At 47.3% G+C, this 16,563-nt stretch overlaps 1 protein-coding gene across 2 annotated transcripts in view; it reads right to left on the bottom strand.

Annotated features, from left to right (window-relative positions):
- SH3PXD2A (SH3 and PX domains 2A) overlaps positions 1-2,096 on the bottom strand; it is a 235,251-nt gene extending 233,155 nt beyond the window's left edge. For both annotated transcript variants that reach the window (XM_044240436.1, XM_044240435.1), the window contains exon 1: positions 1,831-2,096. In XM_044240436.1, the coding sequence (XP_044096371.1) occupies positions 1,831-1,902 (72 nt within the window). In that variant the 5' untranslated portion in view covers positions 1,903-2,096. The remainder of the gene's footprint in view (positions 1-1,830) is intronic.
- Positions 2,097-16,563: the final 14,467 nt, after the last annotated feature.

Here is a 16,563-nt window from a genome sequence, read left to right on the forward strand (position 1 = left end):
TTAAGAATGAGGAACCCGGAATCCCCCAGAGGTTAAAAGACCTGCCCAAAGTCACAAAGCTAGTTAGTGGCTGACCCAGACTTTGAACAAGACCCTCCGCCTCAGAGCCCCAGAGCTAACCACCTTTCAGTACTATCTGTGGTGGGTCCCCAGTTGCTTTAGCAACATTTCTGGCTTGTTGCCAGCCCGCCCTACCTTGTAATCTCGGACATCATTGGTCAGAGCTAAGATCTGAAGTTTTGCCTAAAATCAAGAGCAGGGAGAAAGCACCTGCCTGGGTCTCAGAGCAGAGAGTGCCATCTGTTGAAAGTAGGGCCGGGCTTAACTGAGGACTAGAAAAGACAACCCTTAAACCTCAGCCTGTGACATTTGAGAAAAAAGGTTAGGAAGGCCGACTTGACACTAAGTGCTGGGTTGTGCAAATGGACCTCTGTATCTGGAGCAGGGTGACCACACAGTGCCCCAAGACCTCCAAAAAGGAGCTTTCTTGACATGGTAGCTTTCTTGAAATGAAGATGCTTGCTTGCTGAGCTAGACAACACAAAAGGAACAACTCTCCCATGGGCACCTACCTCTCTGTCTGGTCAGAAACCAGCCTCCTTAGTTTAACTCCTCTCCAAGCTGAGCCCAGGCCCGTTTACTTCACTCCAAAACAAACAAATAAAACAAGACAAAAAACAAACCCCAAGTTGGTGATAAAGACAGAAAGAGTAGCTTGAGGCTAACACTGGCACCGACCCCCATCCTCTTCCAACAGGGAAATGAAAGGCATTTCTCAGAGAATCAATGCGCAGTCTAGGGCAGCAAACTACAACCTGTTTTGTTTAAATTAATGCTTTGAGCATTCTAAATACTTCCTTAAGTGCCTCATTTGCAAATACACGAAGTCCTTCTGCTTTGGGTGCCTGTCCCTTCTGCCTCAAGTACACAGCGGTTCAGACAGGCATCCTCTGCCGTCAAGGACACCATGTTTACTTCCTAAGGTGCGAAGGATGGGAAGACAGGACCGGCTCAGATGAAAGGCGGACCCGTCACACAGACCCCGGAGCTCAGCTCAATCAACCTTAGCCCCTTCTCATTAATTGTGGGGAAGGAAGGGGGAGGGACAGCGGGCTGTTCCTTGGAGACCACAGCAAACATTTGCCTCCTCGTGTCTGGAGACGGAGCATCACTTAAGAGGAAATGAACCCGGTTAAGGGTCACGTCCAGAGAAGGATAAAAGGAAAAGCCACAATTCTCCTCACACCGACGGACACAATGACTTTAAGAAGGAAACCAAAGCTCAGGGCTGAGGGTGGAGGTGGGGCAGGGGGCGGAGCGGCTTCCCTCGGCCCCCGGACCCAGGCCTTAGGGAGGCAGAGACCGGGGCAAACGGGGGAGGACAGCGCCAGGCTTCCTTCCCCCGGGGCGAACCTCTGAAAGCATCACGGTCCGGGTAAGCGTGAGCTACCCAGGCCCCCAGGGAGGGCCAGGGAGATGCTCTTTCCCAACGGAGCTTCTCAGCGAGGGTTTGACGAAAGCTCCCCACCATCCATCAAAGCTCAGGCGGACAGATGACTTCACCGTTGTAACAGACAAGGGCAGCCACTTGCCAATTCCAATGCCAAAAAAAGAAAACGGGGTGGGGGGGGCAGGGGGAGTGGAGAAAGGACAGAGAAGGCTTCCCTGCAGATCACAACCTCGCGAAGAAAACTCCACAGCCGAGGGCTGCCCTGTGGGCACTCAGCTCCGGGGCTTAGCGGGTGGGGCGAGGGCCCCCCACCGGGGGGGTGGTCCTCCCGGGGGTCTCTGGTCAACCCCCCCGCAGGGGTCGGTAAGGACAGTACTCACGTAGTGCTTGGAGGGGTTCCTCCGCTTCTCCACGTCCACCACCGTGGCATCTTGCACGCAGTAGGCCAGCATCTTCCCCCCACAAAGCGAGTGGCGCCCTCCGGCGGCGTCACCTTCTCATCCCGGTCGGGCTCCCGCTTGTTCTCCCGCTTCCCGGGTCCCGGAGCCACCCGCCACTCCGGCCCGGAGCGCCGCTGCCCGGGCTCCCGGCGCCCACAGGTACGGCCCCGGGGCGGGGACGGTCCGGGAGGGCACGCGGGCTCCGTGCGCTCCGGGCGGCTCCCCGTGGGCCTGCCGCGCGCCCCTTCCCTCCCGCGCCGCCGCCGCCGCCGCCGCTGCTCTCCGCCTCGCCCGCCCGCTCTCTCCGGCGTCCGCCGCCCGGTGGGTCCGGCGGGAACTGGCGGAGCGGAGGAGGGGCGGGGGTGTGTCCCGCCGGCTAAGGGACTGGGCGGGGGCCCCGGAGCCCGCTGTCAGCGCGCTGGGGAGGGGCTGACGGCGCCCCTTCGCCGCGCTCGGGCTCCGGGGGGCTCGGCGCTGGCTGAGGCTGTGGGCGCAGGAGGCGGAGGCAGGGCCGGGCGGGCAGGGAAGGGAAGGGAGGGGAGGGGGGAGAGAGGGGAAGAGCTCGGGGAGGGGCTCCAGGCCCGGGGGAGGGGCTCGGGGCGACGGGGAGGGGGCTGCAGCCCCGCCCGCGAGGCCAGGGCGCGCCGACGCGCCCCCACCCCGCCCAGAGCGCAGCCCGCGGCCTGGCACCGCACTGGGTTACTTCTCCCCGCGCAGAAACTCGAGGTGGCTTCGGAGGGAGGAGGGGCGGGGGGAAGTGAACCCAGCGCGCCCCCGTCCTGGCTTTCCGTCGTGGAGCGGATTTGTGCCTTTTTGTCCCCACCTTTACGTCCCCTTCCCAGTCATATCCCCAGACCCTTGTAATGAAAAGTAGTTTATTACCCCGCTGTGCCTGCCCAGGCTCCCCGAGGAGGAGACGGGGATGGGGAAAGGGCCGACATTAAATCCTTCAAACCAGAGCCTCTTGTGATAAACCACCTGGCCCCCTGCGGGTCACAAAGGGTGAATTCTCCCCGGAAATGTGATTGATCCACTGCCTGAGTCGTCCATCGATCTGGGCCCGTGTAACTAACCTGTGACATCATCTACCAGCGAGGTTACAAGATACTGCATAACACCACTGCCTTAAACCCGGGCTCCACTGGGACCCTCCCCAGGCTGGCGAGGAGGGAAGGGACCACACAATGGTGGGAAAAATCCACTAGGCTGGCCCTCCACTCTGCGCCCCTGTTCATCACTGGCCCCAGGCTCTGGATTTCTCACCACTTCTCTCTCTGGTCTGGAAAACTGTCTTGTGGCCACTTGTCCATCCCAGGACTTGAAGCACAATTACTATTTAATTGAATTTATGCACCCTCCTCATCTATTACATCTATCCTTTTTCATTCTAATTTCAAATATTTAAAGAGGTAGTATTTTTCATAATTAATTCTATTGTTTCATAAACACAATAAAGCTTTGTGACCGTGGGCCAATGTGAAACATCTGAAATGGGGACAAAGAGTTTTATGACCTTATTGTATTAAGTTTCTTCTCTGTACTGTCAGAACCCATGTACCCTTCTAAGATTATTCACACATTTGCTTGGTACAGAGTACCCCACTATTCCTCCATCCTTCTTGATAAAAGATGCTAGAACACCACTGTCTAAATATTTAACCTCGAGCAAATCACTTAACTTAATCCCACAAATATTAAAGTCACCTTAAGGTTCTCATTTGTCAAATGTGGATGCTGAATTAAATGGTCTTTTAAGATTCCTTCCTGCATATACTCCAAACTCTGTGCAGTAGTTACTCCTGGGGGCATAGTTTTGAGTTCTTTGTTTTTCATAATTAGCTGGTATCGATTTTGACATTTCAAAAATAAATAATGTGTCAACTAAACACCTCGTCTGTGCTAGTTTATAAGACGTTAAGAGAGAAGAGAGTGAGAGAAGGCTGTTAATGTTTGTGGAACTGAAAACTGAATCCAACTGACAAATGCTTATCCCTTCTCTCCAAGAGTAGGGAGTCCAGTTGAGAAACAGAGATATTGTTAAGTCATATCTAATAAAATGCGCATTAGGACTCCAGGAAACGAAGGCTTAGAGCAGTCAAGGGGAGCTTCATGGAGGAGGCTGCCCCTGTCCTGGGCCGTGGAGCATGGGCAGAGTTTGGAACACCTTGGAATACCCTGTCTCCTCTGAACTCTTCCAGGATTCAGTTGTGTTCGTCCCTAACAGACTTCATTTCCTCTGAAAGCACCTCACGACCAGGGACAAGCTATCAGCCATCTTATACCCCTTGGCACTCTTCTGATAGCCAAGCACAGTACCTCATACGCGGTAGTAGTTACTGTATGAGAATCTGTTGAACGAATGATCAGGGGGAGAAGAAAAGATGAAGTGAGGAGAAGTAACATGTGTAACCTGAAGCCCAAACCAGCTGGAGACCAGCAGAGGATGAGGAGGACAGTGTCCACCACTGCAAGGGTGAAGGAAGGGGGCAAGGCGCAGGAGAAGGAAATCGAGAGAAGAATGATTGTGGGACATCCAGGCAGTGAGTAATCTTGACATTGGGCACAGGGTATCTCTATCAGAGATGTTGGAAACCCTGGTGAGTGCTAGGGCAGGCACCCGGGAGAAGGTGATCTGGCAGTGATGCTCAGGGATGGAAAGGAGAGGAGACAAGTTGTCACTGCTCTGAGCAAGACTTGTTCCCCATGGGGGTGGGACGTATGCCTGGAATAGGCCCTCAGCACTGAGCTCCCCTCAAGGGGAGGGCTGGGACCTGGGAATCTGGGAGGGCCTCTGACGATGAATCAAAAAAGCCTGTGGAAAAGCCACTGTAAAAGGATTCACAATGGCACCCAGCCATTCTTCCTCTGTGGACCTCAAGGCATTCTGGAAGTGCTTCGTAAGCCTGAGAAGCCCCTGGTGAGGAGAGCTGGTGTTCAGCTGTTGGAGGGAAAGACGAGCAGGAGGGTTGGCTTGTCCTGGGTCCCCTTTTGAGTCAGAGTAGTGGGCTCACCTAAGAGGCACCAGTGGCTTCCTACCCACCTTCTTTCTTCTAGACTAGGATCCACACTGAACATGACTCTTAGCACAAGGCGACCGGACTGAAACCTCCATCCTCCTCCACTGCTCTGGTGACTTTGTGCTGGCTGACAAGGGGCTGGTCTTTTCCCAGCCTAAGAGACCCCAGACAACCTGACATCTCTTAAATTCAGGGTTGTTGTTGTTGTTTTTTTTTTATTTTGGTGGGCAGCAAAGCAAAGTTGACTGAGTGATAGTAAGGTTTATTGAGCAATAGTACAAAACTCCCAAAGAGGAAAGGGACCCACGAGGACTCCCTTAAATTCAGGGTCTTGACATACAACTTGAGTACGCCCAGCTTCCCCCTGTGCTCCTGAATTACCTCAATTAAAGAGAGCCACAGAATGGCAACACCCACCCCAACCCCATGGTGCCGAAGGCTCTGGGCATAATTAGTTGGACAGAAGTAATTTCAACCGGGGCAGCAGAGGCAGGTGGGAGGAGCACAGATCTCTTCCCTCCTAGAGCCCTTTGTTCAAGAGGCTGTGAGTGTAAAATGGTACAGCTCTTCCTTCTTGCCAGGGTCATTTGAACCTCACACAGATCTCTTTCCCGAGAGTGCTTTAGGCATTTATTTCTGTTCAGCACAGTTTTCGTGAGTGCCCGGCACTCCCTAGCAATGACTGAGACTGGCCAAAAGCCCCTGGAGAGGGAACTCTGTCTCCCCTGTTCAATACCCCAGGAGACCTGGCACAGAGCAGGTACAGTGGCCGCTCTGTGTCTAAAGCATCTGCTCCAGGATCTGGTGCTGGAGAAGAGTAGGTAAACCCCCATTTTGCCCCTTCCATCTATGAATGGGGGATGATGTCAGTCCAAGGAGCTTGTGTGTGTTCAAATGATACAATATAATCATAAACGTGCCAAATAAAAGTTTAGGATAAATAAGGGAAAGAGGACTCAAAAGGAAGCTGCAGCCTGATGGGTATCTGAGAATCCGTTTTTTCAAAAACAGATCATTGTTAAGATGCTTAGAATAAAGAAACTTCCAGCTGGAAGGCATCCGAGAAGTTTTCTATTCCTCTGATTTTAGAGAGGAGCCAGCTGAGGCAGAGAGAAGCTAAGCAAGTCATCTGATGCCACAGAGCCAGGCAGTCCCTGGTCAGCCGTCTTTCTCTCCCCAGCCCACCGCCCGTCCCATGCTTAGGAGCCTATTCACGGGTAAGAAGAGTTTGAGAGCACACGCAGCGCACTGACAAACACCTGCAGACCCAGAACGTTGCTCCCCCTTGAACCCCGAGTCCCTCATTCCAGTCCTCCATTCACACAAGCATTACGTGACTACGTGCCCCCTCCCCACCCTGCCCATCAAGGCAGGACGTCTCCCAAGGGCAGGGACCCTGTGCGTCTCTCTGGAAATCCTATCAGTTCCCCAGACACAGAGACCACCCTGCTTCCTCTTCCATGAAGTCTTCAGGACTGCCCCGAAGAAACCAAACACAGGAAAGCACTGAGAACAGTTACATGCTAAACAAAGGCCAGCCCCACTCTCTCTCCTTCTCAGAACGTTTATGGCAATTGCTAACCACTCCTTTGGCTGCTAATCATACATTGCTCTGAGCCGGCTCCACGGCAACTGTATCGACTTCTCTTATCTCTCTGTAACTTGGGGGTGCTTGGGTGGTGCCTTCCAAACCGGTCAGAAGCCTGGGAGGGTCTGGGAGGCTGTGGACACAGACTCTGGCACCATCCCTCCCTCCCCGCCAACATCATAGCACTGGGCCACCCGTCACCCCACCCCCACCCCACATCCAGCACAAGGGTCTATACGTTCCAGGTACTCAAGAAACAGTTGTCTTTTTCAACTTCTGAGTTCTCAGCAGGTATCTGTAGATGCTGATGATAAGTGATGTCTAAGAAGAGCTGAACAGAGGTCTGGGGCAGAACTTAACCCACATGGTTTCTAGTTCTGCTCAACCGTAATCCAGCCTTGTGACACTGATGTCACTTTCCTTCTCTGGGTCTCTGATGATCTTTCTGGTCCCTTCCATGCCATAGGACTGTGGAAAACTACTATGTAATTTGAGGTGTAGGTGTACTCTTGCCTGGGGATGTGTACATTTGAGTGAGATTTGGGGCCCCCTCCTGGTCAAAGTGGTTTTAGCACCTTTAACTCCAGCAGCTGGCCCCAAGGTATCTCTCCTTTGCAGCCCTCAGCTGACCTCGGGCCAGTCATGCATGACCTGCCAGTTTATAGACTATGAGCATCCAGGGTGTTCATGCTTCTCTCTCTCTCTTTCTTTTCATCCCTCTTTTTCTGTCCCCCTCTCTCGTTCAGATCAGCCGTAGTCATCTTGTGTTTGGGGAGTGTGTTAAGGATAGTCGGTGCCTCCTTAATTTGGAATAGACAGTGAGGCCAATTTCCATTTTCTCCAGAAAAAGGTAAATTGCTGGCCAGACTTCGCCTCTCTTTGGTTGCCACAGAATGGGATCGAGACGAGGTGCTGGAACTTCCCTATTCAGCCCCACTCTTCAAGAAGCGCAGCCATAATAACAGGCCCCTCCTGCTTGCCAAACCGTCAGTTGGGAAAAACCACCTCTGTCTGCCTCCCAGCACAGTAAGAATATCAACACAATCTCAACAGCCTTCTTTTCCTGGTGTCATTGACAGTCTCAGCCTCCCGTCTTAGCCTTGACCCGCAATGGTTCTTAGGTAGCAGAATTTTTTGATAGAACCACCTTCAAGCTCTAGACTTATTAAATGACCAAGTCCCTGGAATACCAAAGGGAAATCTGATGACTTGCATGGCCGAGGAGGACAAGGACACAATTAGGGTTGCCGAGAGAAAAAAGTATCGTTCTGTAACTCCAGACGTCTGGTCTCCAAACCAGTGCATTGTGTTTTAAGACCCTCAGGATGGGAGTGTGGACAACTTCATACATCTATCTCAGCTACTGAAGAGGCCTTCGGGTGTACTCCTGCCTGGTAGGGGGTTACCAGCAACATCTTATATAAGAGATCAGTCTGCATAGTTCCATTTAACCATAAGCCACCAAAGATTTTCTTTTTCAAAATCCCCTGGATTTTCCAGAAGCCAGCAAACCCTAAGTTGGCCACTGGATGGCAAAAAGAACAGGAAATTAAAAAAAAAAAAAAAAATCCCTTGGGGAATTCAAAGGCAGTTTCTTTAAATAGCCTGAAGCCACAAATAACCAAAAATGAGTCTGGTTTTGGTATGACCCTCTTTTATTTTTTTTTCCTTTTTTCAGTTCTGTATTCAAAAATGTCATAGAAATTACTAATGAAGAAATCATTTCATCCTGTTTGAACCCATAGGTCTATTTCAGGTGAAAGATTCCAGACTCTGAAAGTCGGGTCTGACTCTAGCTTCGCTGCTGCCTGCTCCGTCTCAAGCAGAAGATATCCTCCTCATTGATTCATTGCTTATCCCCATAGGCTAGAGCAGGCAGAGGAAGCTTTCCTGGTTTTCCCACCTAGGTGACTCTGGCGGGGATTTGGACTGCCAACAAGGTGTTGCCCTAGGCAGGTTACTATGATCACTTTGATAACTCTTACTGCTTACTATATGAATAGTGCATACCTTAGTTAAGACCGGTTTACAAGGACTAAAAATTGAGCTAGGCCAGCTAAAAAAAAAGAAGGGGCTTTATTTCCCATATACAGTGGTGTCTCCTTACCCACAGACATTGGGCATCTCAGTGGAACCAAGAAGGAGCAAATCTTGGAGAACGTGCTCATTTTCCCCATCCCTTATCTCTGCTTAGCACCGTGTGCTCTGTTTTATTCTTCTCTGTCTGCAGACTGTTTTTCTCTGCTTCATCACCCAGCTAGCAAAAGTACCCCGAACCCAAGGATGTACCAGTCCCCCAATTCCAAACACACCTGAGACCCACTGGCTGCTTCTTTAGTCCCCACTTCCCAGGAAATGCAATCACATTGGCCTAGCTTCAGTCATGTGTCCACCCTGAGCCAGTCAATTATCGTGGGGTGCAGTCATGGATTATAAACATCTCTCCTAAGAGCCAACCCACCCTCAAAGAAAAATGCTGCTGTGAGGGACCCACACACCCCAGAACACATCTACTGAATTGTTTACTTTTTCAAGGACTTCATTTGTTTATTTATTCACTCAGTGAATATTTAAGTTATCAACAGGTTACCCACTCTGCCAGGAACTGGGGCTACATGTGGGGCAAACCAGACCTAAGTTCTTATGGTCAGAGAATTTTAGCACCTTTATGGAAGATCTACATTGTTTAAAAAATCATACAGATAAGCGTAGAATTAAAATTGTGACAAATGTTATCAAGGCGAGGCAAACGTACTAAAGTATGAATGGTCATCATCTCTGGGGGTGGGACTGTAAAATCTTAAATTTTAAAAATTAACTTATTTACTGGGGCACCTGGGTGGTTCAGTGGGTTAAGCCTCTGCCTTCAGCTCAGGTCATGATCTCAGGGTCCTGGGATCGAGCCCCGCATCAGGCTCTCTGCTCAGCGGGGAGCCTGCTTCCCCCTCTCTCTGCCTCTCTGCCTACTTGTGGTCTCTGTCTGTCAAATAAATAAATAAAATCTTTTTAAAAATCAACTTATTTACTTATTTAAAAATTTTGAAATTCTATAGTACACATGTCCTTCTGTCATAATATTTTTTTTTAACATGCATTTTGAAAGGATAACTAGGCCAGTGGATGAGGATAACAAGGGCCCAGTGGATGAGGGGGACAGCTAGAAATTCTGCAGTGCAGTACAACAGAGGACAATAGCTTGGAGTAGGATGATGATGTTGGGGTGAAGTGAGGGAAACTGTTGGAGGTAGAATGGCCTCTGTTTGGTGATGTTGGTCAGGGATGAGGGAAACAGAGGTGCTAAGGACAGTTGTAGGTTCTTGGACTGTACAGCTAGGGGGATGGTGGTGGTATCCAGTTTTCTAACTTTTTTTTTTTAGTCTGTTAATTCATGGGCACTGATCTAGTCAATATCAAAAGTCCCCTTTAGCTGTCATCATTATCATCACCATCAATTTTTTTTTAAAGATTTTATTTATTTGAAAGAAAGAAAGAGCACAAGTATGAGGGGGGAGGGGCAGAGGGAGAGAGAGAAGCAGACTCCCTTCTGAGCAGGAAGCCCAACACAGGGCTGGATCCCAGGACTCTGGCATCCAAGGCAGATGCTAAACTGACTGAACCACCGGGGTGCCCCTACAGTAATTTTTAAAAGATTTTATTTATTTGAAGAGAGAGCATGTAAGTGGGGAGAGGAGCAAGGGAGAGAGAATCTCAAGCAGACTGCGGAACCCAACGTGGGCCTTGATCTCCCGCTAAGCTCATGACCTGAGCTGAAATCAAGAGTCAGTCACGTAACCAACTGAGCCATCCAGGTGCCCCTCTCAGCAATTATTTAGTAAGCTCCTACTGTGTGCTGTGCCAGGAATTGTGCTGAGTGAACATCATGCTCATGTATTTACTCCACAAATGGGATTTTTTTTTTTTTTAAGATTTTATCCATCCATTGGACAGAGAGAGAGAGAGAGAGTCAGAGAGCGAAAGCCAGGGAACAGCAGAGGGAGAGGGAAAAGCAGGCTGAACAAGGAGCCTGACATGGGGCTCCATCCCAGGATCCTGGGATCATGACCTGAGCTGAAGGCAGACATTCATCTGACTGAGCCACTGAGGTGCCTCAACAAATGGGAATTTAGTGAAAACAATAATGTCCACTTTTGTGGAGTTCACAGTCTAGGTGGAGGAAACGATGAGTTAGACAAAGAAAAATCAAGACTTTGGGACCCCTTCCAATCTCTATTTTTAAAATATTTGTTCAGCATTTATTTAATGAGGGCTAGGAGAAATAAATTTTCTATTACACATGCACTTCTTTCTCTACATTCAAAGTAAGGTGTTATTACATGGATTGAAAACAATGTTTTCTGAATCATCTTTTATTTCGTGGTTTTCAATACTTGGATAATGTCACTCACACACTTCCTATGAGTAAAAGTAACTTACATGGCTATAACTTGGAAGTCTTAAAATATCTTTTAATGTAAATATATTTAATATATCTTTTAATATAAAATTTAAAATATCTTTTTTTAAACTTTCATGGAGGTCAGATGTTTCCTATTTTTTGAAGTGTTCTCTCTTTTTTTTAATTTTTGGGAAAGAAAGAAGTTTTCTGAATAGTATATGTGCTGCCGAAGTGAGCACAGAAGTTTTCTGAATAGTTAACTTCTTAGGAGGCGTATCAAAAGTTTGAACTTACATAAAACCAATCATTCCTTCCAAGGAAATAGCTCTAGGCCATGGATTACTGCACATTGACCTTGCAGCTGGGGGTGACCACTGCTGACTTACAAGGCTGTCTGCTGGCCAGGTCCAGGCTACAAGTGCAAAGCATCCTGTCTGGGCCCACTGCAAGAATATTCCAGGAGATGGGAGGTGCTCATGAGGAGGGATTTGTAATTTCCACTTGGAGGATGCCATTTACTGTGGCAGGAACTGGACATTCTGTGCCAGCAGATCCTTGGAAAATCCCACCCTTTCAGGCCAAAACTTAGCTATGTGTCTACCCTGCTTAACACGTGATGAATTGCCACTGTTCAGATTTTTAGAAACAAAATAGAAAACTCACCAACAGAGAGCCAAGAAACCATGTAGATGATATCTGATTATGAAGTCATGATATTATTGAAACATGAGAATGCCAGCCCTATTAGCACAGGGGTGTTGGTCTCTTTTCTCATCATGACCCATCCCCGTGCTGAGAACAATGTCTGACACATGACATTTCATTAACTAAACAGTAGTGAATATTTTTTACTTTTGGGGGCCATATGATCTGTTGCAACTACTCAACTCTGTTTGCTGCTACTATGACCCTATAATTTCACTCCGAGTATAGATCCAAGAGAAATTAGTGCATATGTCTACCAGAAAAAATGTACTGAAGTATTTAAGCAGCATTTTTCATAGTTACTCAAAACTGAAAGCCACTCTGATGTGCACCACAGCTGAGTGAATCAATAAATGGCATTAGTCATATAGCAGGACATGACAGACCCATAACAAAGAATCGACAACCGCTAAGGACAAGATGCTGAACAATTGCAGACACAATGTTGAGCAAAAAAAAGAGAATCAGCGGGCACCTACTGTATGAGTTCATTTACGTAAAGTTCAAAACCGCCAAAATTAATTTATAGTGCTAGAGATCATATTAGTAGTTGCCTCTAAGAAGTATAAACCAGGAGCTTGCACAAAGAATGGTGGGTGCCGGAAATGGTCTTCATCTTGATCTGGGTGGAAGTTTTAAGCCAGGCACTAGCGTCAAATCGTTCAGTGTTAAATCTATTATACGTCGCCATGGACTGAATGTTTGTGTACCCACCTCTAGCCCTCTTCCCCAAAAGTTCTTATGTTGAAACCCTAACCCCCAGGGTGGTGGTGTTTGAAGGTGGGGACCTTGGGTGGTAATTAGGTTGGGAGGGTGGAGTCCTCATGATGGGATTAGTGCCCTTATAAAAAGAGACCCGAGGAAGCTTGTTTCTTCTCTCTTTCTCTTCCCCTATCCAACCTCCCACCTGTGTGAAGAAACCAGGAGGAGAGTCCTCACTAGAACTCACCCATGCTGGCCTTCTGATCTCAGACTTACCAGACTCCAGAACTAGAAGAATTAAGTATCTGTTGTTTAAGCTACTTGTCCTATGAAATTTTTGTTATACTAACCAGAATTGAGGTCTTAACAGACCTCAGTTTTCTTAAAGACGAATGAAATAAAACAAAACAAGTCAGCCTGGATAAATCCCCACAAGATTCTAGTGAGTGAAAATAATGCATGTTGCAGAAAGATATGTACAGTATACCATTTACATAAATGTTAAAAAATTTTAAAAACTATACATAATATGCATATGTTAAGGGATAAATACATCTGTAGTTAAAATATTAAAATGGACAGGAAGAACACATACCAACTTCAGGATAGTGGTGAAAGAGGGGAACCAGAAAGATTCTGTAACTGTAGTAATACACGTCTTTTTTTTTTTTTTTCAGATTTTATTTATTTGACACAGAGAGAGAGGGCACAAGTAGGCAGAGAGGCAGGCAGAGGGGGTGGGGGGAAGCAGGCTCTCTGCTGAGCAGAAAGCCCAAAAAAAACTCAATTCCAGGACCCTAAGACCATGACCTGAGCTGAAGGCAGAGGCTTAACCCATTGAGCCACCCACATGCCCCAATACATGTCTTTTAAGAAAGAATTGAATGTGGTGAAGTGCTCGTATTTGTTAAACTTGGGTGGTGAGAACCTATTTCTCATATTGCTGTCTGTACTGTGAAGTATGTTTGAACTAGTCATAATTATTAAATTATTTAAAATGAAAATATAAAATCAATCAGTAGGGACCATGAATATGCCTTGATAAGCATAGAGAAATACTATTTCCCCATTTTGTTTTTGTTGCCCAGCATCGTGGTTCTTGATTCATGCAGAGGCAGTCCTTGCAAATAGTAAGTCTTGAAGCAACTTGTCTGGCAGTTGTCTGACACTTCAATGAAACTGTTCCAGAACCTTGCAAGAAGTATAACAAGGATTTTCTGTTTCAGTTACATCACTAATAACTAACAACTGCTCACATTCTTTTTTTTAAAAGTATTTTATTTATTTATTTGACAGACAGAGATCACAAACAAGTAGGCAGGGACCACGACCTGAGCTGAAGGCAGAGGCTTAACCCACTGAGCCACCAGAGAGAGAGGCAGAGAGAGAGACAGAGAGAGAGGAGGAAGCAGGCTCCCCGCTGAGCAGAGAGCCCGATGTGGGACTCGATCCCAGGACCCTGGGATCATGACCCAAGCTGAAGGCAGAGGCTTTAACCCACTGAGCCACCCAGGTGCCCCAACAACTGCTCACATTCTTAAATTGATTCCATTTCTAGGAGGTCAATGAAGGGTTCCTCTGCTAGATTTTGCCTTCGTTGCTTAGCAAAAGGTACTTTTCAGATATACTTTGTAATTTTATAAAATGTTCAGTGGGGCCATTTAAAAAATCTTATGTCTTATGCCTGGGCGACTCAGTAAGTTAAGCATCTGCTTTTGGCTCAGGTCATGATCCCTGGGTCCTGGAATCGAGTTCCACCTTGGGCTCCCTGCTCAGTGGGGAGTCTGCTTCTCCCTCTGCCTTCCTCCAATGATGCTTGCTTGCTCTCTCTCTCTCTCAAATAAACAAATAAAATCTAAAAAAAAAAAAATAGTAAAAAAGGGGCACCTGGTTGGCTCAGTGGTTTAAGCCTCTGCCTTTGGCTCAGATCATGATCTCCAGGTCCTGGGATAGAGCCCCACATCGGGCTCTCTGCTCAGCAGGGAACCTGCTTCCTCCTCTCTCTCTCTCTCTCTCTCTCTCTCTTCCTGCCTCTCTGCCTGCTTGGGATCTCTGTCTGTCAAATAAATAAATAAAATCTAAATAATAATAATAATAAAAATCTGATATCTTAGAGTCTTAATGTGTCATATATCTTACAAAATTTTAAGTATTTCTTTTTAATTTAGAGCTGTGACAAGTTTTGATGCTATTGCTAATACTTTATCTTTTATTTTTTTGCTAACAATTTATTTTTAAATAAAGTTCTCAATACCTTAAATTCTCAATATAAAACAAAACCTCAATATTGCAATGCAGCTTCAGCCTGCTTAGGTTTATAAAAATACCAGCTAAACCATGAAATTTAAATTTAATTCACTTAAATAAAGGAAGTATTTGCTTAATAACAGGTTTTCTTTAACCAGATAGATAGTAATTTCTTTCCTTACTGAAATGGTCACATCAGCATCTTGCTCTGGGCTGAGAAGTAAAAAGTAAATTCTAGATCTCACTGCCCATATTACTACAATAAGCCCAGAAAGTCTGAGTCTTCAGTGTGAAAACAGCTCCTAAGGGTCATTGAGATGACATATACCATGCATGTTAAGATCCTGTGTTCTTGATAATGGCTAATGCTTAATGTGTATATTATATGGTAACCAAGCTGAGTTTGCTCCCAGGTGAATCACAGATAGAAACTACACCAGGCGCAATCATCACACAAAGGACACTTTATTTGCAGCAAATAAGGAGAACACAGGGAATAACTTCCAAAGCCATGACTCCCTGGGCAAGCGTGAATGGGTTTCTTTTATTTAGGGTTAGGATGAATATTTAGAAAGGGAACCTTGTCATCGTATGTAAAGGTGGGCATAAGGTTGCTCATGGGTCTTGAGGAAACGTGCCTGTACATACATCATATGTGATGCGAATAAGGCTTGTGCTCCTCCTAGGGGGAGAGATTTTAGTATTTCAATGAGGTAAAGGTAAATGTCGGTTTCTTGGACTCCATGGGTCACTTCAGGGTCCACCTGATCAGATGTGAGTTGGGGCTGAGTTCCAATTGGTCTGGGTCTGCTGGAGCTCTTCAACCGGGAACTTGTTACTGCCAAAGGGGTAGTTTCAGTCTCCATCTGGGGATGCATTGCCTTTGGAGGTCTTTTGCCTGAGTTAAGAAGGCAAAGAGGCTTAAGGAAAAATGTGGGTCCAAGGTCGGTGGCTGGGTCCAAGCAGGTGAGCAGTAAAAGTCAGCTCTTGGGGTCTAGCTGGTGACAGTGTGACACTGAACCCTGGAACAGAAACAAATAGAAGCCACTACTTCCTCACTCCTCCTGTCCCAATCATTATTTTTCTCACATTATATTTTTGCCAGTATTTCAGGGTACATGTGTTTTTTTTTTTAAAAGATTTTATTTATTTATTTGACAGAGAGAGATCACAAGCAGGCAGAGAGAGAGAGAAGGAAGCAGGGTCCCAGCTGAGCAGAGAGCCTGATGCAGGGCTTGATCCCAGGACCCTGCGATCATGACCTGAGCTGAAGGCAGCGGCTTAACCCACTGAGCCACCCACGCGCCCCTACATGTGTGTTTTTAAATCTTCCTTGTAATAGCTGCTGAACTGCGCACGTAGCAGAGGGGTGTGGCACAGAAAGGGTGTGGGTCTCGTTCTGATTCCTGCTCTACCATTATTCTCCGTGCAACCTTTTAAATTTTTTAAGCTTTGCGAGCGTCACTTCACTTTGAGCTTTGAGCGAGTCATTGAGTTTTCTAGGCTCAGTTTCTTGCCTATAAAATGGAGATAATAAAACTGAACTCAGGGGGTTCATTGTCCGGTGAACATGAAACAGTCCCTGGAAAATGGTCAGCGCAGTGTGGGCACGTGGTGAATCCTCGGTCACTGTCAGGCCCCATGACCATCATCATCATTATTACTTACCCAAAGGAGCGCACCAGTTCTCTGGTCCCGCTGGTTTGTAAAGACCGTACATAGCCTTCATCTTCAAGCATTAAGCAACTTGGGTTCATTGATTCATTCAACAACGACTGAGCACCTATTCTGTGAGCCAGCTAGACCAGAGCTCTGCCCTTAAGGAACTTGTCTTTTGGGGCACCTGGGTGGCTCAGTGGGTTGGGCCCCTGCCTTCGGCTCAGGTGATGATCTCAGAGTCCTGGGATCGAGTCCCGCATCAGGCTCTCTGCTCAGCAGGGAGCCTGCTTCCCCCCCCCCTCTCTCTGCCTGCCTCTCTGCCTACTTGTGATTTCTGTCTGTCAAATAAATAAATAAAA

Source organism: Neovison vison, chromosome 2 (assembly GCF_020171115.1).
Source record: "Neovison vison isolate M4711 chromosome 2, ASM_NN_V1, whole genome shotgun sequence".
Classification (NCBI taxonomy): Eukaryota; Metazoa; Chordata; class Mammalia; order Carnivora; family Mustelidae; genus Neogale; species Neogale vison.